The 25,603-nt window shown below is 42.8% G+C and overlaps 1 protein-coding gene across 1 annotated transcript in view; it reads left to right on the top strand.

Moving 5' to 3' along the window:
• LOC124789771 (F-actin-uncapping protein LRRC16A) overlaps positions 1 to 25,603 on the top strand; it is a 524,837-nt gene that overhangs the window by 337,327 nt on the left and 161,907 nt on the right. The window contains 5 exon segments of the mRNA XM_047257233.1: positions 24,312 to 24,324; positions 24,326 to 24,450; positions 24,676 to 24,745; positions 24,747 to 24,851; positions 25,223 to 25,375. Of these exon segments, the coding sequence (XP_047113189.1) occupies positions 24,312 to 24,324; positions 24,326 to 24,450; positions 24,676 to 24,745; positions 24,747 to 24,851; positions 25,223 to 25,375 (466 nt within the window).

The raw sequence follows: 25,603 nt of genomic DNA, 5'->3' as shown, positions 1-25,603 counted from the left end.
ACTGCTCATTATTGTTGTACTCTCCTTTTTAGCTGTCTGTAGTGATTTTCCGTAAGTCATAGTCCTTTCACACCTTTAAAAGTTGGGAATACTCTTTTATGTAGACCAGTTTTTCAATATGAAGCCACTGTATTCATTAATAGGCCCTCTTCACCATTGTCAGTCAGTATTGTTGGCCCACACAAATCGGTGACGTGCTGTACACTATGTTTCATGGTTAGTCCACACAATGCATGTTCCAGGATGTTCACAAAGTGGCGTATGTCAGGTTTTTAGTTTTTCAGTTAACTGCAGAGTGTGAAATTGAATCTTTAAAAAATGACTGACTAGTCACTTTCGTTTTATGATTTGCACAGGTCAGAGCTGCATTATAAAGTGAATTAATCAAAATCTTGTAATTATGGTGGCAACCTGTGTGTGTGTGTGTGTGTGTGTGTGTGTGTGTGTGTGTGTGTGGGGAGGGGGGCGGAGGAGGAATCATGTGATGAATGTACTACTGCACTGTCTTTGTTATCTATATTTTTTTCCTTCTTACTCCCATCTATGATTAGAGGCGTACCATGTACTGCTGAGGTGCCTTGAGAGTGCAGGTTTTCCACAACTTCTCATCCTAGGTTGAAGACAGTACATTTCATTTACTCCCTTTCACAGTTCCTGTCCCTTTTTCTCCGGACTTCTTGTTGGTCACAGTGCATGCTGCATCCTTACATACCAACATACCCTACACCCATTACCTTGCAGCCATGGAACACTACTTTTCTCAATGTTTCCCCAGTTCAAAATCCACCATGTCTTTCCTGATCCTTCTAGTGAACCACATCCTGATTCACAGTTAGTTAGGTCTTTTTTTTTCTGACTTCCGAATGCCAGATCCATAAATAAATCTGTGGTACTGCCATGGACATTCCTATTGCAAAGCCTGTGCCAAGTTATTTTGGGCCTTGTGGAGGAATCTTTTCTATCCAGTCAGCACCTAAAACCACTTGTCTGGTTCAGCTCCATAAATGAGATTGCCATGATCTGTGGTCATGGCAGGGACAACCTTTGCTCTCTCTTCCGTAACCTCAACATCTATTCCTAAATTCACTTCACCGTGTGCTCCTCAGTTCAATGAGCCATCTTCCCAAATGTCGGTCTTCACCTCTCAGAGGACTGCTTGTATCAAGTGCGCCAACAACCAACACTACCTGCACTTTGACAACTGTGACCAGTTCCACGTCAAAAAGTGTCTTCTTTACTGCCCCACCACCTGTGGATGCTGCAGGAGTTGTTGAAGTACAAGTATAGTAATATTCTTAGCAAAGCCTTTATTGACAGAAAATATCCCATGCAGCACATCCATAAACAGATTTCCCACAGTATGTCCTCATCCAACACAAGTAAACCTGTTAACCAGCCAACAACTGGAACTCCTCTGATATCCCAGTATCATCCTAGTCTTGAAAAACTTGACCACATCTATCACAAGGGGTTCGACTAATTCTCGTTGTGCCCAGAGATTAGGCGTGTCGTATGCAAATACCTACCCACATCACCCAAAGTACTGTTCTGTTGCCTGCCCAACCCACCGAATATCCTTGTCCATCCCTCTTCCAATCCTCCTTCCAATCTTTCACCCCATATGTCATTCCCAGGTGCAAGGCCTGTTAAACACACACACACACACACACACACACACACACACACCACCATCTGCTACTGCAGTACTGTCGTAGGCATTTCCTATCTCAGAAAAGGTTGGGTAACTTATGAATGCAGCTGTATAATACGAGGGCCGTTCAGAAAGTAACCTTCGGTTGATTTAAAAAAATACACCAAGTTAAATAAAAATATTTTAATATATACATCTTACAACTACATCTTTGCACTATTTTTCTACATAGTCTCCATAGCGATTGAGGCACTTATCGTATCTCTTCACAAGCTTTGAAATTCCTTCTGCATAAAAATCACCCGCTTGTGCCTGGAGCCAGCCTGTGACCGCATCTTTGAGCTCTTCGTCGTCATCAAACCGCTGTGACCCGAGCCATTTCTTCAAATGCGTGAAGAGGTGATAATCACTTGGCGCCAGGTCTGGGCTATAAGGTGGATGGTTGATAACGTCCCACTTGAAGGACTCAAGAAGGGCCGTTGTTCTGCGAGCAGAGTGAGGACGGGCGTTATCGTGCAAAAAAACGATACCGGAAGTCAGCATACCACGGCGTTTGTTCTGTATAGCCCGTCGTAACTTTTTTATTGTTTCACAGTGCACGTCTTGATTAATGGTCGTACCACGTTCCATGAATTCAACCAACAACACCCCTTTGGCATCCCAAAACACCGTTGCCATCAGTTTTCTGGCAGAAAAATCTTGCGAGGCTTTTCTTGGTTTGGTAGGCGAATTTGAATGTGCCCACATCTTTGATTGTTCTTTTGTCTAAGGGTTCACGTACTTAATCCAGGTTTCATCACCGGTCACGATTCTGTTTAACAATGGTTCTCCTTCGTCCTCATAACGTGACAGAAAGTCTAATGCAGAGGCCATTCTTTGAGTTTTGTGGTGGTCGGTAAGAATTTTGGGCACCCATCGTGCACAGAACTTACGGTAACCCAATCTTGCTGTCACTATCTCGTACAAGAGAGTCTTAGAAATCTGTGGAAAACCAGTAGACAACTCCGACATTGAGAAACGTCGATTTTCACGAACTTTTGCATCAACTGTCTGAACGAGTTCGTCAGTCACCAATGATGGTCTACCACTCCTCTCTTCATCATGAACGTTTTCTCGTCCACTTTTAAATAAACGTACCCATTCACGGACAACTCCTTCACTCATAACTCTTGGTCCGTACACGGCACAAAGCTCATGATGAATAGCTGCTGCAGAATATCCTTTGGCTGTAAAAAACCTTATGACAGCACGCACTTCACATTTGGCGGGATTTTCTATTGCAGCACACATTTCAAACTGCCACAAAAACTAAACTAGCGCAGGTACGACGTTCACTCGACCACGGCTTGATGCCGACTGACCTGTTGAGTGCGTGAACGCACAGATGGCGTCGCTACTCCCCCCACAACCCGCACTGTGACCAATCGGAGGTTACTTTCTGAACCGCCCTCATATATCAGCTATGTTACGTTGCAGTTACTGTGCAGCATTCTGTGTGGGCTTGACAAATAGCCAAGTGTCTTTTTGGATGAATAGCCACTGCCAAATTATAGTAAACTACAAAATTTACCATCCAGTTGCCGAACATGCTGCCCGTCACAACACAAATGTTTTGAACAGCTGTTTCACTGCACAAGCCATTTGGATACTTGCTTCCAGCACTAATTTCTCTGAAATACGCAAGAGGGAACCTCTCTCCACCACATCCTGCGGTCTCGCACTCCTCCTCACCTAAACCTCCCCACAAGGTGCTCGCCTTTCTTTGGCAGGTTCGTGCTCGGCTACCATGGGACCCCCTCTGAGAGGGGCCTTCCAGTTGGAAGGAGTGTGCCATTGGAGACACTGGCAATCGTGGGGGGGTTTTCTCACAATGAGCCAATCATCATCTTCACAGTCAGCGTCCTCTAAACGTAAACGGAATGAGGCTAATGATTCAGAGACCCTCCCAGCTGCACCACAGTTCCTCATGGTTTCACATACTGAAGATTGTCAGTCCTGTGCTATGGTAAATCCATTTATTATTCAGAAAAGCATTGATGCAATTGCCGGCTCTGTCAAATCCTGCTCTTGTTTACGCGATGGCCCTTCGCTTTTGGAGACTACTTCCGATTCTCAAGCACAACTGCTTGCAGCTTCGCTCCTCCGTGGCTGTCCTGTTCATGTCGATGCTCTCAGGTGCTCAATTCTTCATGTGGCGTTATTTTCACTTAGCTGCTTGATGGTCTGACTGGGGCAGAAATCCAGACTTACCTCTCTGATCAAGATGTCATTGCAGTCCATCGGGTGATGAAAAAAGTAGATGCTTCCGTAGAGCCCACATGCACTCTATTTCTCACTTTTGATAGAGTAGTGCTTCCATCAAAGATCAAAGCAGGCTATGAATTTACCACAGTCTGACCATACATTCTGAACCTGATACGCTTGTACCAGTGTCTTGTTACAATCACACTCAAATGTTTTGTCGACACCCAGCCTGTGGTAGGGATATTGACAAGGGTGATTCTTCGCCTCCACCTCCCCACTGTATCAACTGCAATGGCGACCGTGCAGCCTCCTCCCAAGATTGTGTCCCGTATATCTGAATGAGCGTGCCGTTCAGAAGATCCAGGTGAAGGGAAAAGTGCTTTACCCTGTCGCTCGCAAGTTGTCGGCTAGTCAGAAACCTTGCGTTCTACCATCTGGTACTTACAGTACTGTTCTTGCTCCATGAAGAATGTGGCCACACAGACATGCGACCTCAAATTCAGCACTGTGATTGTATAATCACTCAGTGTCAATGTAGCATCCCTGTTTCCTCATCTCCTCCAGCTGTGCAACAAGCCATCAGACTTTTGCCTCACGGGGCAAAGTCCTCTGCTGCACAAGCGGCAGGCCGGAAAGGACAGAAGGAATACTCCTGCATAGACTTTTTATGTCCCTCCAGCCAACAAGCATGTGAGTCTTCCTCTGCCAACCGGAAAGGCTCCAAGAAATCAAACAGAGGTAAACAGTCTTCTTCATCGCCGACTTGGAGATCCCCTTCAACATTGTCGTCAAATGGTAGCCTCACCAGGCCGACCTCCGTGTCACCAGTGTGCACGACCAACCGACTTTCTGCCCAGGACTTAGCGGACTGACAGAGGGAGAATGCTGACGCCTCTGTAGATCTCGTGGAGCAGGATTCTCCAGCCTCTGCGCCCTGTAGTATAGGGTCTTCGAAGACTAGCACTCGGCAGCCTCAAAGGTGACACCCCTTAATCTTTTGTCTTCTCCCCTTTCCTCATCGTGACTCTCCTCCAATGGAACATTTGTGGCCTTAGATCCAACAAAGAGGAATTACGGCTGCTCTTGGAATCACACCATCCACTTGTTCTCTGCCTCCAGGAAACAAAATTGCATCTTCACAACTGCTTTGAACTCTCGCATTTTTTCCAGTCTGCTTTGACCTTCCCCCCATTTATAGCATTTCATCTTGTGGGGGAGTCGTGCTACTCATCTGGGATGATGATCGTGGTCAAACCATCTCAATGAACATCTGGCTCCAAACCATTGCTGTCCAGATTTTCCTTCCTCACTTCACTGTTTCCCTTTGTACCATTTATTGTCATTCGGTGTCAGCAGGGCAGACCTCCTCCAGCTTATTGGGAAACTCCTTCACCCCTTTCTGTTGCTTGGTAGCTTTAATGCACACCATCCTCTGTGGAGTTCTCCCAGAAACTGTCTGAGAATTACCCTCTTGGGTGACCTTGTCAGACAATTTATTCTCGTTTGTCTTCACCCGGGAGAACCCGTGTTCCTATCAGAATCCACCCACACCTATTCCCATTTGCACCTATCCCTCTGCACTGCCCAGCTTGCCTGTGATCTTGTGTGGTCCATCCTATGTGACAAGTACTCGAGCGACCATTCCCCATGTGCTATCCATTTGGTTACTCCTATCCCACCTACATGCATGCACAAATGGTAGCTTTCTAAGGCCAACTGAAGGCTTTACTCCTCCCTGCCAACCTTCAACGAACTTTTCCCCAGTTGTGATGACCTGGTTGAATAACTTACAAACATTATCCTTACCGCTGCAGAACGTTTCATTCCTGGCACTTCATCTTTACTGCACTGTGTCCTGATCCCTTGGTGGACTGAGGTGTGGCACGACGTGATTCGCGTGCAAGGCAATGCTCTCTGTGTTTTTAACCATCTTCCTTAGACGGCGAACTGCATTCATTGTAAACAGCTGCCTGCGCTGTGTCATCGTGTCCTTCGGGATAGCAAAAAGCTAATTGAATTTCATCTGCTAGTTATTTCAACAGATCCACTCCCTCTTCCATCGTGTAGCCCAACTGCCGACAGCTCTCTGGGACCGAGGTTCATTCCCCAATTTCTGTCCTGACCATTGCAGATGATGTCATAGTGGACCCTATAGCTATCTCCAACACCTTGGGCTGCAATTTTGTGGAAATTTCAGGCTCCATCCACTCCATTGGAACTGAGTGGAGGATGGTAGGGCGATACCCCTACCCCTGTCTTCTCACAATCACGAGTACTACAATGCCGCCTTAACTGTGAGGGAGTACCTCATCCCGATCCTCCGGCACAGTGCTGGACAATTTTTGGATTCAGGTGTTGCAGAACCTTTCTCCTGCAGGCAAGCACTTTCTCATTCACACATACAATCACATCTGGGCAGAGGGCAAGTTTCCCAGACACTTAGGTGAAGCCATTGCCATACCCATACCCGAGACCAGTAAGGACAAACACCTTCCTTCTAGCTACCGCCCCATTTCTCTCACCAGCTGTGTTTCCAAGTTGATGGATTAATGCCCGGCTGGTACAGTGGCTCGAGCCTTGGAATTTACTAACCACTGCACAATGTGGATGTACTGTGTGCCATTCTGCAGTTGTCTATCTCATCACTTTGTCCAACCACATCATAAATGGTTTTCTGTAGATATACCAGTCTGTGGTTGCGTTTTTCGATTTGGAGAAAGTCTACGATGCCTGCTGAAGGACTGATATCCTCCATATTCTCTACATGTGAGGCTTCCAAGGCCGCATGCCGTATTTTCTTCTTCAGGAATTTTTAAAAGACCGAGTTTTCAAAGTCTGTGTGGGTTCTGCCTTGTTAGACACCTTTATCAAGGGAAACAGTGTTCCTCATGGTTCCACTCTGTGCGTCGTCCTCTTTGCTATTGCCATTAACCCTATTATGACCAGTTTCCTGCCGTGCATCTCCAGCTGCCTTTTTGTTGATGATTTTGCAATCTATTGTGGTTCTCCGTGGATTTGTCTCTTTGAGTGGCGTCTTCAACATTGTCTTGATCCTCTTTAGTTGTGGAGCATCAAGAACGGCTTTCTCTTTTTCACTGATGAACCTATTTTTGTGAATTTCTGGCTTTGCAGTGGGTTCCTGACACTGTCGTTACATCTTGAGCTTGTTGCTCTTCCATTCATTGAAACTACAAAATTCCTGGGGCTCATGCTTGATAGGAAACTTTCTTGTTTTTCCCATGTGTCTTACCTGGCCACCTGCTGTAGGTGGTCCGTCAGTGTTCTATGTGGCCTCAGCGGTACTTCCTGGGGAGCAGATCAGACCACCCTCCTTCATTTGTACTAGTCCCTTGTCCATTCTACACTAGGCTACGGGTGTTTTGTTATTCATCTGCATATCCGTGCATCTTATGCCATCTCAATATAATCCACCATCATAGCATCTGTTTGGCCTGTGGTGTCTTTTACACTAGCTGGGTTGAGAGTTTGTATGCAGAAGCTGCCGAACTAACGCTTTCATACAGCCGTGATTTTCTCCTCGGCAGACACACATGCTGTTTCTCTGCCATGCTTGGCCACCCATCCTATGCCTCCTCCTTCAGTGACTCCTTTGATCGCGAGTATGGAGTGTGTCCCTCTTCTCTGCTACCTCGTATCTCGGCCTGCTAGTTCTTCCATTTCCTCAAATGATCTCTGTGTTGCTGTCTGTCAGCAGGTGGTGTAACTTTGGTGTCACCACCTGTCTTCCCTTCATGGGAACAAGTTCTAGGGAGTTAAACCTCTCCAAGCGGCCCTCTTGCTGCAAGGAGATCATTTTACTTAGGTTGTGTATTGGCCACTGTCTTTCTAGCCATCGCCATTTGTTAAGTGGTGATCCCCCACCACTTTTTGCTCATCGTCCTCAACCTTTGATGGGTCCCCATTTCCTGACAGACTGCACTGTTTTTAACCACTTACATTCTCATTTATATTTGCTGTCTGATTTATTGCCAATTTTAGCAAACAATGTGCCAGTGTGTTTTACTTTTTATTCATCATAACAATGTGGCAAAGGACATTTAATCTTTAGTTCAGGACCCCTGTTGTCTCTATGGCATATTTTATGGGGCTTTCTTCAAGTCCCTGTTCATAGCTGTCTTTCCTTCCATCGATTGGGCTTAATACGTAGTTGTTTTTAACTCCTTTCTCGTCTCTGTGTTGTAAGGTTCAGACATAGGTGCTATGACCTTAGTAGTTTCGCACTCTAAAACAAAGCAAAAAGCAAAACAAGACAATCACCTAAACCTCTGCTAACCTTTTTCCCAGTGCCTCACATTACCTTTTCCATTCTATATCTTTTCTGCACCACTCCTTCGCTCTCTACTTCGTCAGCTGCGTACTCGTACCACTCTTTCTGCCCCAATTCAGGCACTGACTTCTTACCTCTCCCACTCCCTCTTCTCTTCCCCATTGTTCCTTAGTTTCCCCCTCCCTCCTATATGTCGTATCCTCTGAATTCCTATCTTCTTGTTGTTGAGATGCTCAGTCATCTTTCTTATACCACACCCCTCCCCCCACCCCACCTCCATGTGCCCAGGCAACTTCTCTCAACAATTGCTAACAAGCAGTCGATCTTGCGTCATTTGGTTGTCTGTGTGGTTTTATGTGAAAGAGGAGCAGTTTGAAAGCTAGTTTGAATACTGTTTTCTGTTGCTTGCTTATATCTACCACATGTCACAGAGCTATAGGTAAGTGGTTGTGTTTCCTTTATTGTAAGTGTTGTTCCACCCAGGAATTTCCACTGTTGTTATAATGTAAATAGTGAGTTGCTTGTCACATATGCTTGGTCATTCAAAAGCTTTTCCTTTTCTTCTTGGTTTTCTAATGTATGATGATTTTCTTGCAAAGTCAAAGGTGTCTTTTACAATGTATTCTGATTATATTCATGTTCTTCTCTGGAGGCTGGCTTGTGATTATGCTTCCTGTGATAATCTGCAAATGTGGAATGGTTTGCCCCATACTTCTGTGCTTTCACATGTTCTTTGTATCTTGACATTGAATGTTGTACCTTTCTTGCCCCAAGCACCTACTATCACAAGTGTTGCTTTGTAATCAATATATATTTGTGTTTTAGTATAAATCTATGTCTCTTCTCAGTTTTGTAGTGCATTTTTAATGGAATTATGTGTTTTGTATGCTCTCTCTGTTCTCTCTGTTGGATCTTCTCTATCTTTTCTATCAACCCTATCTGGTACGGATTCCACACCAGTGAGCAGCATTCAAGCAGTGGGTGAACAAGTGTACTGTAACCTACTTCCTTTGTTTTTGGACTGCATTTCCTTAGGATTCTTCCAATGAATCTCAGTCTGGCATCTGCTTTACTGACGATTAATTTTATATTGTCACTCCATTTTAGATCACTCCTAATGCGTACTCCCAGATAATTTATGGAATTAACTGCTTCCAGTTGCTGACCTGCTATATTGTAGCTAAATGATAAAGGATCTTTCTTTCTATGTATTCGCAGCACATTACACTTGTCTGCATTGAGATTCAATTGCCATTCCTTGCACCTTGTGCCAATTCATTGCAGGTCCTCCTGCATTTCAGTACAATTTTCTATTGTTTTTCTTTTAATCTTGTAGTTTACCTTGGTGACTATATTGCTGTTGTATCCACAGTAGAGTAACATCCCAAGAGATGATTGTTAAAATAATGCCGGACCATTCCTTTCCTCTCACTCTTGCATGATCCCCTCCAACTAACTTTTAAACCAAAAACAAATCCTGTTTGGACATAGAACTTTTTACCCACTCCTTGACAGCTATTAGATCATCATTCAACTTTCTATAACCACCTTCATGACTAACCACAATCACACACTACCAAACATAATTAAGACAACTTAGCTGTCACAATTATATGAAAACTCAAAGTTGAGCGATCAGTGTTAAAAAAGAAGCTTTGTGTGATTTTTGACATCGTTTGTTCCGCAAAAGAGAATCGAATCTGGAGTAAAACTGATTGGTTTTAGCCTCAAATCACTATGTACATTCAATATATCCCCGTACTTATTTATTTTTTTTTAAAGTGAAGCTGTCTCACGTGGATAGGTGGTTGAAAAGCCCATTCGATCTCTTGGTGCAATTTTTACAATTGCTGGATACTTCTGCCAAACAGTTTTCCAGAACTGGACCAATGGTGGTGTTTTAAAAAATGATTTTAGAGTCTGGTCACATGATAGTTCAGTTAGCAAGTCGTCTTCACTTCATGACTTTTTCCATTTTCTTAAGTAACCTACTCAAAAGGGATTTCCGATCCATTGGATTTTGCCCTCAATTTTAGGGAATTAGTTCCTAAAAGAAACATGAAAAGGCTTAGATGCTGCTCTAGTTAGTTGATTTGTCATTCATATGAATGCAGAATAAAATGTATAATCACAGTATAAGACAAGTTATTGAAATAAATTATTATTAGTTTAAAAAAAAAATTCAAAAATTGTTTTAGGTAAAGTTACTGTCTAAAGAAAATTAGTGTTTACAATTCGGCCTCCTAAAAAATTTGCACAAAATTTGGGAAAATGTGTACCTTTAAATTAGTGTTGCTGGAGGTCAAAGATTTGAGGTGTTCTTTATGGTTGTAGTTGTTGATGTGTATCAACTCTGATTTTGTTGGTTCCCAGAAAATCATGTAAGACTGGAAATACGTCAAAGAACTCTTGTTTCACTTTTTGAGTCCATTGCAGAAGTTTCATTGTCAGTCCATTGCAGAAGTTTCATTGTCATTGCTTCTTTGTCTTGTGCAAAAAACTGATGAATATCCTTGCACAACTGACAAGGGAAGGTCGCCAATCGGGACACGCCAATTTCACCCAAATTGTGTGTGTAGAAGGAGGTGGGTCTCCACATCACATGCCTTAAATATTTAGCCTGAGTGGGCCTTAGGAAAGGAGAAAATGCTCTCGAAAGTTTTTCCAGTAGCACTATGTACCTTACTCAGCACTCTGTTCGTCGTTAATGGTGTAGCATGTTGGTCAAGCGCATTGCTTACGAAACAGGCGACCTGGGATCAAACCCAGGTGCTTCCGGATTTTTTTTTCTGTTTTTTCCCATGTTTATTTTACTTTGTTTCTTCCGATTGTTCAACTATTTACTGTAGAAATTAAACACATTCAAGCAGTATATTTATATAATTAAGCGAAAGTGTTAATGAAAATAAAGTTTCGAAAGATTCTTGTGATTACATGCGCTACCTTTTATTCATTATCACAGTAGAAGGTTTGCAGCTTTTGTGGTTACATCTACCATAGAAACATGTAAAACATATGTATGTTTCACTCCAGGCACATTTTATGAAGGCATTGTTTGAGTAGTTACATTTTGCGAAAACATGCGTCATTGGAAAGGACATATCATTCAAGTTTTGAAACGACGGTTTGTCTGATATCAGTTCGGATGCTAACCAAGCGTACTGGATCATAGGGGTGAACACAGGAGCACTAAATTGATGCTGCATGATCGAATGTACACTCCTGGAAATTGAAATAAGAACACCGTGAATTCATTGTCCCAGGAAGGGGAAACTTTATTGACACATTCCTGGGGTCAGATACATCACATGATCACACTGACAGAACCACAGGCACACAGACACAGGCAACAGAGCATGCACAATGTCGGCACTAGTACAGTGTATATCCACCTTCCGCAGCAATGCAGGCTGCTATTCTCCCATGGAGACGATCGTAGAGATGCTGGTTGTAGTCCTGTGGAACGGCTTGCCATGCCATTTCCACCTGGCGCCTCAGTTGGACCAGCGTTCGTGCTGGACGTGCAGACCGCGTGAGACGACACTTCATCCAGTCCCAAACATGCTCAATGGGGGACAGATCCGGAGATCTTGCTGGCCAGGGTAGTTGACTTACACCTTCTAAAGCACGTTGGGTGGCACGGGATACATGCGGACGTGCATTGTCCTGTTGGAACAGCAAGTTCCCTTGCCGGTCTAGGAATGGTAAAACGATGGGTTCGATGACGGTTTGGATGTACCGTGCACTATTCAGTGTGCCCTCGACGATCACCAGTGGTGTACGGCCAGTGTAGGAGATCGCTCCCCACACCATGATGCCGGGTGTTGGCCCTTTGTGCCTCGGTCGTATGCAGTCCTGATTGTGGCGCTCACCTGCATGGCGCCAAACACGCATACGACCATCATTGGCACCAAGGCAGAAGCGACTCTCATCGCTGAAGACGACACGTCTCCATTCGTCCCTCCATTCACGCCTGTCGCGACACCACTGGAGGCGGGCTGCACCATGTTGGGGCATGAGCGGAAGACGGCCTAACGGTGTGCGGGACCGTAGCCCAGCTTCATGGAGACGGTTGCGAATGGTCCTCGCCGATACCCCAGGAGCAACAGTGTCCCTAATTTGCTGGGAAGTGGCGGTGCGGTCCCCTACGGCACTGCGTAGGATCCTACGGTCTTGGCGTGCATCTGTGCGTCGCTGCGGTCCGGTCCCAGGTCGACGGGCACGTGCACCTTCCGCCGACCACTGGCGACAACATCGATGTACTGTGGAGACCTCACGCCCCACGTGTTGAGCAATTCGGCGGTACGTCCACCCGGCCTCCCGCATGCCCACTATACGCCCTCGCTCAAAGTCCGTCAACTGCACATACGGTTCACGTCCGCGCTGTCGCGGCATGCTACCAGTGTTAAAGACTGCGATGGAGCTCCGTATGCCACGGCAAACTGGCTGACACTGACGGTGGCGGTGCACAAATGCTGCGCAGCTAGCGCCATTCGACGGCCAACACCGCGGTTCCTGGTGTGTCCGCTGTGCCGTGCGTGTGATCATTGCTTGTACAGCCCTCTCGCAGTGTCCGGAGCAAGTATGGTGGGTCTGACACACCGGTGTCAATGTGTTCTTTTTTCCATTTCCAGGAGTGTATTTTAATTGCGTCTTCTCTTGATGATATTTTTCGCTGTTCTTGGAGCAATTCAGGGGCACTTTATAGTCTTTTTAATTAGAATTTTCACTTGGCGATAGATATATACATCACACAGTTGAACCAGCGGTGTACGTTTTGGTGGAATGACCTTCGTGGTACACATTGCCTTGCCTAGCTCATTCGTAAATGTCTCATCATACTAGGTTGAATCTGTTTGTCTGCGATGTATGGCTTCAGTGTTGTTTTCAAGAATGTTGCATAAAGCTCTTTTGTTAGTTTCCCTGACGTGGAACAAGTAACGTCAACATTTTCGTGCTCGTCTTCTAATTTTTTGATAGTGGCAACCCAAGGACTGAATTTATTTTCAGGCTATTGCAAACATAAAAACACAAGGGGTAAAAGTTTCCCTGAAGTGGTTAAACTGTACTGTACTGTGCTTCACCATAACAGTCTTTGCACCTTTGACATCCAGAGACCTGTTGTACGTTGACTCATACTGGCATCTGATCTGGTCAGTGTTAATTATATAGTCGATGTTGAAATGTGGCATTAAATGTCTCATCTGTGTATGAAACTTCTCTGCTGCTGCCACTGTTTCGTCCAAAGTTGCGACATCATTTTTGCTGACGAATTTCGTGATTTTTCACTGCCTTATTGAATATTTTTTTCTTATTACTAGAAGCATGGAAGTGAAAATTCTCTGACAAATACGGAAATGCAGTGGTCATTGCCCATTGCTGTAGGTTTCTAGTCGGCACCTGTTCATAGCAGCGTCATGCATCTTGAAATTTTTTCCATATTTCCAAGTCAATTAAGGACAACTATTCATGTCTGGTGCCACCTTGGTGTACTTCTTTCCTCCAAATTTTAAGATAATCCCTTTTCTTCAGGATTGGGAATCTAGACTTCAATGTTGCAAATTTCCATTTCGGATAGGCGTCATCAAATTCCAGGACCTTCTTCTTGTCAGCCAATGTTGCTGATGTATGTGAGGAACTCGTGGAGGAAACTTCAGGAGTACAATCCTCATCTGTACTTGAAGAAGTCACCCTGTGACAGATAAAAAGAGACTGCATATGATAAATGTGTGTGTGTGTGTGTGTGTGTGTGTGAGAGAGAGAGAGAGAGAGAGAGAGAGAGAGAGAGAGAGAGAGAGAGATCTTCCACGTACCTCTTCATAAATATTTTCTTCATCGGGCTCTGTGCATAGTATCAGATCTTCGTCATACTATATGAAATGCATATTCATAACGTCAATAACTGCCTGTGCAATTGCTTCACCTATGAATATTTCTGAAGGACATAGGAGGTTTGTCAGTGATCATCCCTTTTTCTTTATAGATTAAAAAAGCGTAGGAAAGAACACTGGTGAAGTTTGCTTTGAAATCTTCATCAAACATTTAGAGATTGTCAGTCACTTTTTGTTGAGTTGCCATGTTTTATTTTGGCACGATGATACTCACAGCTCCACGAATTGTTGTGAACTGACGATAGAAGTACATTCTAATACATACAGTCACGACACTCACTGGTGAGAAATCCATTACCGTCGATAGCTGACGCGACGCTTGTGATTCCAGTGGTCAGTTAGGGTAACGTCTGTTAGCGTCATATACGTAATAAGAATAATATTTTATTTTCTAACCTTTTTGTATGTCATTTACAATATGATTGTTTTATATTTGATTCGAAAGCTTGAATGTATTTAAATTTTATGGTAAGTAGTTGAACAATCTGAAGAAACAAAGTAAAATAACAGTGAGAAAAAACAGAAAAAAATTAGGAAGCACCTGGGATTGATCTCAGGTCACCTGTTTCGTAAGCAATTTGCCTGACCATTACGCTACGCTGTTAACAATGAACAGAGCGCTGATTAAAGTATACAACGCTATCGGAAAAACTTTCGAGAGCATTTCTGCTTTCCTAAGGCCCACTCAGGTGAAATATTTAGGCATGTGATGTGGAGACGCATCTCCTCCTACACAGGCAGTTTGGGCAAAATCGGCGTGTTGCGATTAGTGACCTCCCCTTGTGAGTTAAGAACACTGAGGGCACCAAAAATATCCAACAAAGATACCAATCACATCAACTAGTCTTCATTGGTCACACAGTCTAAGAAAGAATTTTAGAGTTTCTCATCACAATCTCCATTCACAAGAAAAATCCTGAGTTTGTAGTGGAGTTCGGAAAAGCTTGACATAGGGCTGCCACAGGTTCTGGAAATTAGGGAATATAAGGGAATTTCAAATCTATCAGGGAAATTTGAAAAAAAAAAAATTGGAAAACATCTCTTTATTTACTCAGTAGATAAAATGGTTTGTTTACTGAGGTGTCACGCATTGTCACTGGCTGTGTGCAGCTGAGTATGTTCATCGCTTCTGTACTCCCTCATTACTACTGCTTCTCCCCTTCCTACTGCTCCCCTCAGCTTCCAGTTAGTGCTGCCACCACTTCTTGCCGCTAGCCTTGCAACTGTTAATGAGAGGCATGAGGAGTGGTATGTTTGGAACTGATTCTCAGAGATTGTAGGTACAGTGGCCGGAGACAGTGGTCATGTGCACGTGAGTTGTGTCTGAGTGATTGTGTGAATGTGTTTGTGCTCTTGTTTTCTGGCAAAAGCTATGGCTGAAAATTTAGTTGTTAGAGTGTGATTGTCTTTTCTAGATGCCTATCTGCAGCTTAGCAATCATCTTTACAATGAATTGCTATCGTCCTTATTATTATTGATTCTCAGAGTATTTGAACAAGTTACTTGTTTAGTGGATTGATCACCTTGGTCTCATTTCATCAACATGCTGTCTGTGGCTCATGAATAGCTGTCCACACCAGTGGATTTCTGCGATGGGCCAAAACTGCAGGCCACTTCTGCGGGCATCTGCAATGGATTGGGCCTGCCGATCTGAAGCCGTTTGGTTCCCCCTAATGTGCAGTCCCTGCCCACTGGATCAGGTCTCACAGATCTGCCCACAGGGTGGGTCTGTTTGTGCCTGGTGTAATGCAGCAGATTTTCATTGTTTGTCCATGGACCCAGGACTATTGTGCTCCTCAGCAGGTCAGAGGCCATGGGCGACGGATTTCAGGAATTGCAACTGTCTCACTGCAAGTACATTGTACATTGTGGTGTTTTATAGACATTTTATTTGTTTAATACATTTTGGCACTGCAAAAGTACTTTATATGTTAAAAAGTATGGACGATAAGAAGAAGAAAATTTTGTCAGTTGCTGGCAGTTTGTATGCTATGTATTTGTATATTTCTTGAAAGAAAAATCACACAATACCTATAAAATAATAAATATAACACAGTGGGTGATAATCGACAGTAACGAACATAGTAGAACTGACATTTTATTGGCGGTCAACTACAGGTTGGTTTGCACAGTTCTTCCCACTTTATACACTTCTTTAAAGAGGCCTACTTTTTTCTGAGGTTATTTCTGAAATCAGTGAAGGTATTTTAAGTCTGTCTTGCGACTCCAAGGAAATGCGTATTTTGTTTTATAGAAATAAAATAACATCAATGGTCTTAATAAAACACATACAACATTTTTCTCCATCTAAAAACCGTTCATTACAAAAGATGTTGACGTTGGTACTTAAGATTTTTGCTCTCATCAGGAAACTCCATTTACTTGCAAGATTTTTCATTTTATTTTTTTAAAGATATTTCCTCATTTGCGCTATTGTTCCTTGTACTGTAGCTGCAAAGACAGATTGTCAACTTACGTCTTAACTTAACCTTAAGATCTCAAAATTTTTCAGGGAAAAATGCCAAAACTTGCCTTGAAATCAGGGAAATATCAGGGAATTTCTCTTGGGGAAACTTGTGGCGATCATGTGACAATACTTTGCTTCTTGACAGTCACCGAACTCCACTGTGAAGTAGAAGCTGTGTGTGTTCATTGCCCATTTCATCACACCTAACAGTTGAGAGTTTTTAGGCCTTGCTTTAATAAAGTTTACAATTTTTATTGCATCATCAAACGTATTTTGGACCTTCGCCCAAACCTTTAACTGCAAGAGACACTCAATGTATACTGCATTGTGCCCACCAAACCAAGGGAGCAATTGACCTAACTTTGGTGACTAAGCCAGTATGAATTCTGGACATAGCAAGTGCATTGTCAGCTGTGAAACCTACACACTTCGACCAGCCTAAATTTTCTTTCATAAATTTGTTGATAGATTTTAAATCTCTTCACCTGTTGTTTTTGTCACCCAAGACAGGCAGAAAAACAGTGCTTCATCAATATTGCCATTCAACTGAAAATGACCAAAAGCTAATAAATGAGATAGCCAGCAACATCTTTACTTTTGTCAAGCTCCAGTGGACATTTCGTTAATTCTTATCTTCAGAGTTGTGTATTTGATAATGGATTTTCATTTATTTTTGTGTAAATTTTTCATCAAACAAAGGATTATTTATTACTTTTTCTTTGGTTATAATAAGTACTTCCCCCACGCTTTGAGCTGACCCCTTCTTTGCAGTTAACAAAGACAGCTCATAAGAAACTCTTGTACTTTGTATGTTTGGTTGTGAAGACTTTTTCATGGTGGGTTTAGTCAAAGAAAAATTTCTTTTCTTGGTTTGAAAAAAATTGAGACTTCCCTACACATTCCAGATGGTTAGTCACATTTACGAAAATCTGTTGGCGTTCTTTGCTATCTTGCTACTACTTGGAGTCGAAGTTGTTGGTAAGACAATCTTGCTACTTACAGGATCTGATTTGCAAATTTCTTCATCGCTAATTTGAATTTTGTGTCTTACGACAAGGCCCAGTCTGAAACCAAGCATCCATATTTAATTGAAGTAGCAGTAACTAACAGTAGACATGACCTGTGGTACAACACACAGTCACTGACTGAAGGAGGATACAGTAACACAACAAGGCTGTGCACAGCCTGTGCATCTACTGACATGGTTGAAAGTATTGTTGTAAACATTTAAATGGCAGTGTTCACACTTGCCCGTGACATGACATGACCGTGACAGTGCAAACAGTGCCCAGGCCATCATCACTGTACCTACATGCCACTCTTCTCTTCAGTTTTACATTAACATATCCCTTCTTTCGCCATTTTCCTTCTGCACTAGTGCCACAAAAAAATCTGTATCATTGTTAGATGTATTTTGACCCACTGAGACTCTATAATGTTAAATTCTGATGGTATGACAAGTGTTCTTCAGTTGTTGGAGATTTTTTCTACCTCCATTGTTAGTGATTTATCCATCAGAGCTAGGTCATAACGGGAATTAATAGAGATAATAGAATTTACAAATCACTGTACCTCAGTCATTGCAGCAATTGATACAGTTTGTGTTATGTCTCTTCTGTTTCCAAATCCCATGAAATGTGCATCTGCTTACAGAATATGCCGGTGTTAATGCTTCTCTCTCTCTCTCTCTCTCTCTCTCTCTCTCTCTCTCTCAAACACTCACACACACACACACACACACACACACACACACACACACAAAACTACTTATCTGTAAAAATTACTGAGCATGCCAAAATGCCAGTAGAATTGGAAGGAAAATCAGCATTGGCCGTATTTTGTTGTTTTATTGTCAGCAAAATCGATTTTCGGTCACTTAATGACCATCCTCAGTGCTGTAATATACAATTAAAATTGGTAGGCACTGGTATCAAGCTATAACCACAAGCTTAGAGCAATCGCATAAAACAACAAAATATGGCCAATGCTGATTTTCCTTCCGATTCTATCCCTTATTTGGTTGTGGTGCACACAACGTGCCATGGAGTCTCCAATCAATAAAATGCCAGTATCTCAATATCAGTTCTACAGACCCGCACAGATATAGTCTGTGTATGTCCGTCTTTCCAGAGATGGTTGCAGGACTCAGTTGAAGTTATTACTGTATCAAGCAGAAATCTACATATTCCAGTATTTGAATGCTGCCCCCTAATTTGACCAGAACCAAGGTTGGAACCTTTGTGCACATCGGTCAGTGGGCCGGAAGGTGGCTGAAACTGGTAGCCAAATGAAATAACAGTTTAGAAATTAGGTGTCTGAAATACGTTCAGTTTGACATTCTGCACAGACGTGTGTTCTATTAGGAGACAAATATGACTTAAATTCCTAATTCAGTCTTATGTCCACAGGGACTGAGCGAAGTGGTGCAGTGGGTAACGCCCTAAACTTGCATTTGAGGGACATGGGTTCAGTTTTCGGATCGGTCATCCAGACATCGGTTTTCTGCAATCAGCCAAATTATTCGCTGCAAATGCTAGGATGGTTCCTTAAAAGGGCCATGGTGCATCCTGCCCCTCCAGTACTAGGAAATCTGTGAAAAGCTCCATGTCTTATAATCTTAGTTGTGGACACGACATAAAACACCAAACTTCCTTCTTTCTTGTTGTGTCTGTGTATTAAATGAGGGTATTCAAGCGAATCATTCTTGTCAGCAGTTGGATCCGAGAAACTATCAACTCCATACATTGCAATCGGATTGTGGCACATTATATGCTTATGCCAAGAGAAGCCAGAGAAGGCCACTTGGTGGCACACGATTTGATAATCTTCAACATTAAGAAGGGAAAAAAAACCTAACGTTATTCCTTTGTAGCAGCTTGTTTTGGTAGGTAGGTGGGGAAGGGGGGGGGGGGGGGGGCGGGGCAGATTTTGATGGGTAGAATTGACATTCCTTTGTGAGTGGTATAGGATAACAATAGAGCATGTCAGCTCCTATTCCGTATTTGCTCACCTTTGTCACTGACGAGTGAAACCCCTGAAGTTCTAGATAATTTTTATCTTGTCTTCATCTCTCCACAGGCATTTGTAGCCCAGTGGCACACTGCCTCTAGCCAATTAGTGGGCTGTGGCCTGCGGTTTGGGAGCCATTGATTTATTGGTAAATTATGTGCTAGCCACTTTGAGTCAAAATGCATAGATAGATAGATAGATAGATAGATAGAGAGAGAGAGAGAGAGAGAGAGAGAGAGAGATCGATCTTATACAGGGTGTTACAAAAAGGTACGGCCAAACTTTCAGGAAACATTGCTCACACACAAATAAAGAAAAGATGTTATGTGGACATGTGTCCGGAAACGCTTGATTTCCATGTTAGAGCTCATTTTAGTTTCATCAGTGTGTACTGTTCTTCCTCGATTCACCGCCAGTTGGCCCAATTGAAGGAAGGTAATGTTGACTTCGGTGCTTGTGTTGACTTGCGACTCATTGCTCTACAGTACTAGCATCAAGCACATCAGAACATAGCATCAATAGGTTAGTGTTCATCACGAACGTGGTTTTGCAGTCAGTGCAATGTTTACAAATGCGGAGTTGGCAGATGCCCATTTGATGTATGGATTAGCACGGGACAATAGCTGTACATTTGTATCGAGACAGATTTCCAGAACGAAGGTGTCCGGACAGGAAGACGTTCGAAGCAATTCATCAGCGTCTTAGGGAGCACGGAACATTCCAGCCTATGACTCGCAACTGGGGAAGACCTAGAACGACAAGGACACCTGCAATGGACGAGGCAATTCTTCGTGCAGTTGACGATAATCCTAATGTCAGCATCAGAGAAGTTGCTGCTGTACTCAGTAACGTTGACCACGTCACTGTATGGCGAGTGCTACGGGAGAACCAGTTGTTTCAGTACCATGTACAGCGTGTGCAGGCACTATCAGCAGCTGATTGGCCTCCACAGGTACACTTCTGCGAATGGTTCATCCAACAATGTGTCAGTCCTCATTTCAGTGCAAATGTTCTCTTTACGGATGAGGCTTCATTCCAACGTGATCAAATTGTAAATTTTCACAATCAACATGTGTGGGCTGACGAGAATCCGCACGCAATTGTGCAATCACGTCATCAACACAGATTTTCTGTGCACATTTTGCAGGCACTGTTGGTGAAGTCTTGATTGGTCCCCATGTTCTTCCACCTACGCTCAGTGGAGCACATTATCATGATTTCATACGGGATACTCTACCTGATTGCTGATAGAACATGTGCCTTTACCAGTACGACACAACATGTAGTTCATGCACGATGGAGCTCCTGCACATTTCAGTCGAAGTGTTTGTACACTTCTCAACAACAGATTCAGTGACCGATGGATTGGTAGAAGCGGACCAATTCCATGGCCTCCACACACTCCTGACCTCAACCCTCTTGACTTTCATTTATGGGGGCATTTGAAAGCTCTTGTCTACGCAACCCCAGTACCAAATGTAGAGACTCTTCGTGCTCGTATTGTGGATGGCTGTGATACAATACGCCATTCTCCAGGGCTGCATCAGCGCATCAGGGATTCCATGCAACGGAGGGTGGATGCATGTATCCTCGCTAACGGAGGACATTTTGAACATTTCCTGTAACAAAGTGTTTGAAGTCATGCTGGTACATTCTGTTGCTGTGTGTTTCCATTCCATGATTAATGTGATTTGAAGAGAAGTAATAAAATGAGCTCTAACATGGAAAGTAAGCGTTTCTGGACACATGTCGGCATAACATATTTTCTTTCTTTGTGTGTGAAGAATGTTTCCTGAAAGTTTGGCCGTACCTTTTTGTAACACCCTGTATAGTCACAGTGAGGGTATGTGGTTCGCAGTATCAGCAAGTCTGCAAATCTCTCCCATAGTCTGTTACGATTTTAGAGACTCTTGAGCCATACGGACCTTCCTATTGTTTTGTTTCCATTCAGGCAGTGGACCCCTCTCTGGACTCTGGATTTGACCTCTTGTGGTTGACCACTTACTTTCCTCTTGTTCAGTGTAACTACCGACTTGAAATATTACACAGTGTAACAGCTAGTTAGCAAATACTCATTGTCATTTCTTGCCACTCTCTGACACTGTTAAAGAATTTTGTGAGTATCTGCTCCACCAAATTTTGCTCCAACTTGCTGAGTTATTGACATTGTAGCTTATGATCTGATAACACCAAGAGAGATTTCTTGAAGTTGAGGTTGACACGATGGTCTCTTTTAGAATTTCATATTTATTGTGTAAAACTGTAACAAAACTGTCTAACAAGAAACTGTCGCAAACTGAGGTCCCAAGGCCTGATTTGCCACTGCATGTATATATTTCTAACAATCACTGCTTACGTCATTCATTATTAGGAACAGGGGATTCATTAATTACCATCAAAAACTGCTGCTGAATATCGAATGGCCTCATCCAGTTCCACATTAATTTGTGCCTCTCACATTGCAGCATGAAGTTTTACGTGGCTCTTAGCTTTGAATATTGAAATTGATAAAATTTGTTCATTAACAATGCTTTTTATTAAGTTGCTTATATCATGAAGATTATTAGCTGGAAAATGTTCCTAACATTTGCAGAAGTTTATTCCACAAATACTAACAAAAAACTAGTTTCACTCTGCCTAAAAGTTTTCCTGGAATTACAAAATGAGAATTGTTTATGTTTTGTTTTAAAGTGTCAACTACTAACAGTCCAACCAACACAGAAATATTTGTATGCTTGTCAATATCTAAACAAAATTATTATCAGAATACGAATAAAAATAATAAATTGATTTCTAAAAAGACTAGATAAATTATATAAGATTGTTACAAAATTTATATATGCCTTTAAGTGTGGCAGATATTATGAAAAGGATAGATTACAATGAGGAGCATATAGAGGACATGCTTAGTCGCAGATAGGCGCAACAAAAAGACTGTCAAACAAGTAAGCTTTCGGCCAAATGAGCCTTCATCGGAATTACACACACACACACACACACACACACACACACACACACACACACAGTCTCTGGCTACTGAGGCCAGACTGCAAGCAGCAGCACATGATGTGAGAAGCAATCTGGGTGATGGAGCTAAAGAGGAGGCTGGGGCGGGGAGGGGGACAGATAGCAGGTTTATCAGGGTAATTACCCTCTCAACCTTGTACAGAAAGAGATCTTCCATGCCTTATCTCTCCAGTCATCCACCACCTCCCAAGCTCCCACTGTCCAACCACAGAGGAACTGGAGCAACTGAGTCACATTCTCCTCCAGGGTTTCAACTACCTTGTCATGCCCTGAAATAGAGAACATCCTTTTCACTATCCTTCCCACCCTTCCTCCCACAGTGCCCACTGTACCTACACAATATCCTCATCCATCCCTGCAAAACTCCTGCTTGCAACCCCTTGCTTCATGGCTCCTATCACTGTAATGGATGTAGATGCAAGATGTCTCCTAAACATCCTCCCACCACCACCACCACCACCACCACCACCACCACCACCACCTGCTCCAGTCCAGTCACAAGCATAATCTATCCCATTAAAGGAAAGGCTACCTTTAAAATCACTCATGTGATTTACAAACTAAGCTGCAACCACTGTATTGCATTTTATGTGGGCATGACAACCAAGAAGCTGTCTGTCCACGTGAATGGCCACCGACTAACTGTGTCCAAGAAACAAGTGGGCCACCCAGTTGCTGAGCACGCTGCTCAATGCAACATTCCCCATTTTAAGGACTGCTTCACAGCCTTTGCTATCTGGATCCTTCCTACCAACACCAACCAGCTTTTCTGAATTGTGAAGGTGGAAACTCTCCCTCCAATATATCCAATGTTCCTTTAACCCTCCTGGCCTCATCCTTCATTAGTCATTGTCCTACACCCACATATCCCCTTCTCTGTTCCCACTTGGACACTACATAGCCCTCTAATATTCCAATGCACCCACAGTCTTTTTACTTCTGTAGTTTTCCACTGCCACCCCCCACTCTCACTCCCACCCTCTCTCGGCACCCTCTTTCTAACCTCCCAAATGCACCTAGCTGTCCTACCCTCTCTCCAACTTGTCCCTGTATGCTCCCACAAGCAGCACTTTACTGTCTCTCACTCCTACCATGCTATCCCTCCCCTCCCTGTGCAACCCTCCTCCATAGCCCCATCATCCATATTGCTTCTCCCATCCCGGGCTGCTGGTTGCAGTCTGGCTTTGTTGTGTGTGTGTGTGTGTGTGTGTGTGTGTGTGTGTGTGTGTGTCATCTAATTCCAGCAAAGGCTTTTTCGGCCGAAGGCTTACTTGTGTGACAGTCTTTTTGTTGGGCGTATCTGTGACACAGCATCTCCGCTATATGGTGTGTAGTAATCTATCCTTTTCACAATATTGTCTTTATTCCATCTTAGATTTTTCCATTGCTTGTTCATACTTATCCTAATATCATATATTGGTACATTCCAGACTGTTGAATTGTAACCATTATTGTTCCATCACATTGTCAGTTTCATTGTCTCTCACTTGTGCAGTTTTGCTATAAACTTTTATCTTATCATGCTTTTTCTTATTTCCCTCACGCATTCCTCATAAACAAACAGTACTCTTCATGTCCCAAAGTTAGAGATGTAATGTGTGTTTCCTTTTTCCTGTTTTTGTGTGTTAGTTACTCCTGTTATAACAAACAGTAAATAGGTACCATTCTTCTGTCTCGTGAATTCTTATCCTTGCTATTTGTTATTTATTGTTTGTATTTGGATTGGTGTTTCAGTGGAAACATGATGGGGGGACAATGGGGCCAGGCTGCTTGCAAAAGCACTGCAGATCAACTCGAAATTGCGAACAATAATTTATGATCGCAACAATATAACATTGCAAGGCTATTCGGACATAGCGTATGCATTGGAGAGGTAAATCTTGTTATCATCCATCAAAAATCTAACTTCTAATTGTGACTGGAAAACGGCAATGTAATACTTTTATTTATAAGATGTCACCATGTATTTAAACTAGACACAGATACTGTGTGCAGTTTTTTCCTGTAATGGAATCTGTATGAGCTTCTCTGTTCTTGTACAAACATATATTGCATCAAAAATTGTTCAATAGTACTTACATATGCTTCATTGTTACAGTAATTATACTGTACGCTACATGCCTTTTCCAATTTATGACATTGTCCCCTGTATGAAGACTTCTGCAGAAAGAAGCAGAAAGAACAGATGCCGTTATGAAGAAAATCCAAGATATCCTGCACAGAAACGTCACACCAAAAATATACAGTAATGGCCAGGCCTTCAGATTGCAGCAGGTAACTTGTTTGTTGCTCACATAGAAGATTTCAATGATCGATTGAAGTTAATTTCAATAAATATGATATTCATACCTCATAAAGTATTCAAACCAATGCATTAATGTGGTATACTATTAGTCTTAAGGTATTACCTACACCAGTAATAATAATAGTAATAATAATAATAATAATAATAATAATAAATTGTAGAAGTAAGTGACAGCATATTGCTGACCCCCGCCCCCCTCCTTGTCCTACACCCCTCATTGCAAAGTTCCTTTTGCCTCATGTTAACACTCATGTCCTTTGAGAAGTTTATTTATTCTCTGCTCATACGAATGGATTATGAGGCAAAAGTGATAGATTTTAAATCTCATTCTTATTTACAGGGTTTCCTATTGAGCTCCACACAGCAAATGGTGGATCGACTAGTAGTACAGACACAGAATAAGATACGTACTCTTGCTCAGGAATCAACAGAGAATAACAATGATATTAATCAAGCAACAGGGCTCATAAAGGATGCTGATAACTCCAAACAGGTTTGCTTTTACTTTCTAATGTTTACACTGATCCCTCTCCCTCTCCCCATCCCCCTCCTTCCCTCCCACATAGTTGGTGCAATGTCCCGGTAAATAGTACAGTATCAAATGATCACCTGACCTGCTTCTTGACAAATTAATTGAAGGTTGAACAATGTATGAACATATATCAAGGACACATCACCTCATTATAGTACATACACTGGTGTCCAAAATTAAAGCAACAGA

This window comes from Schistocerca piceifrons, chromosome 3 (genome assembly GCF_021461385.2).
Source record: "Schistocerca piceifrons isolate TAMUIC-IGC-003096 chromosome 3, iqSchPice1.1, whole genome shotgun sequence".
Classification (NCBI taxonomy): Eukaryota; Metazoa; Arthropoda; class Insecta; order Orthoptera; family Acrididae; genus Schistocerca; species Schistocerca piceifrons.
The sequence above is the reverse complement of the archived record's forward strand: the minus strand, read 5'-3'. Positions and strand labels throughout refer to the sequence as shown.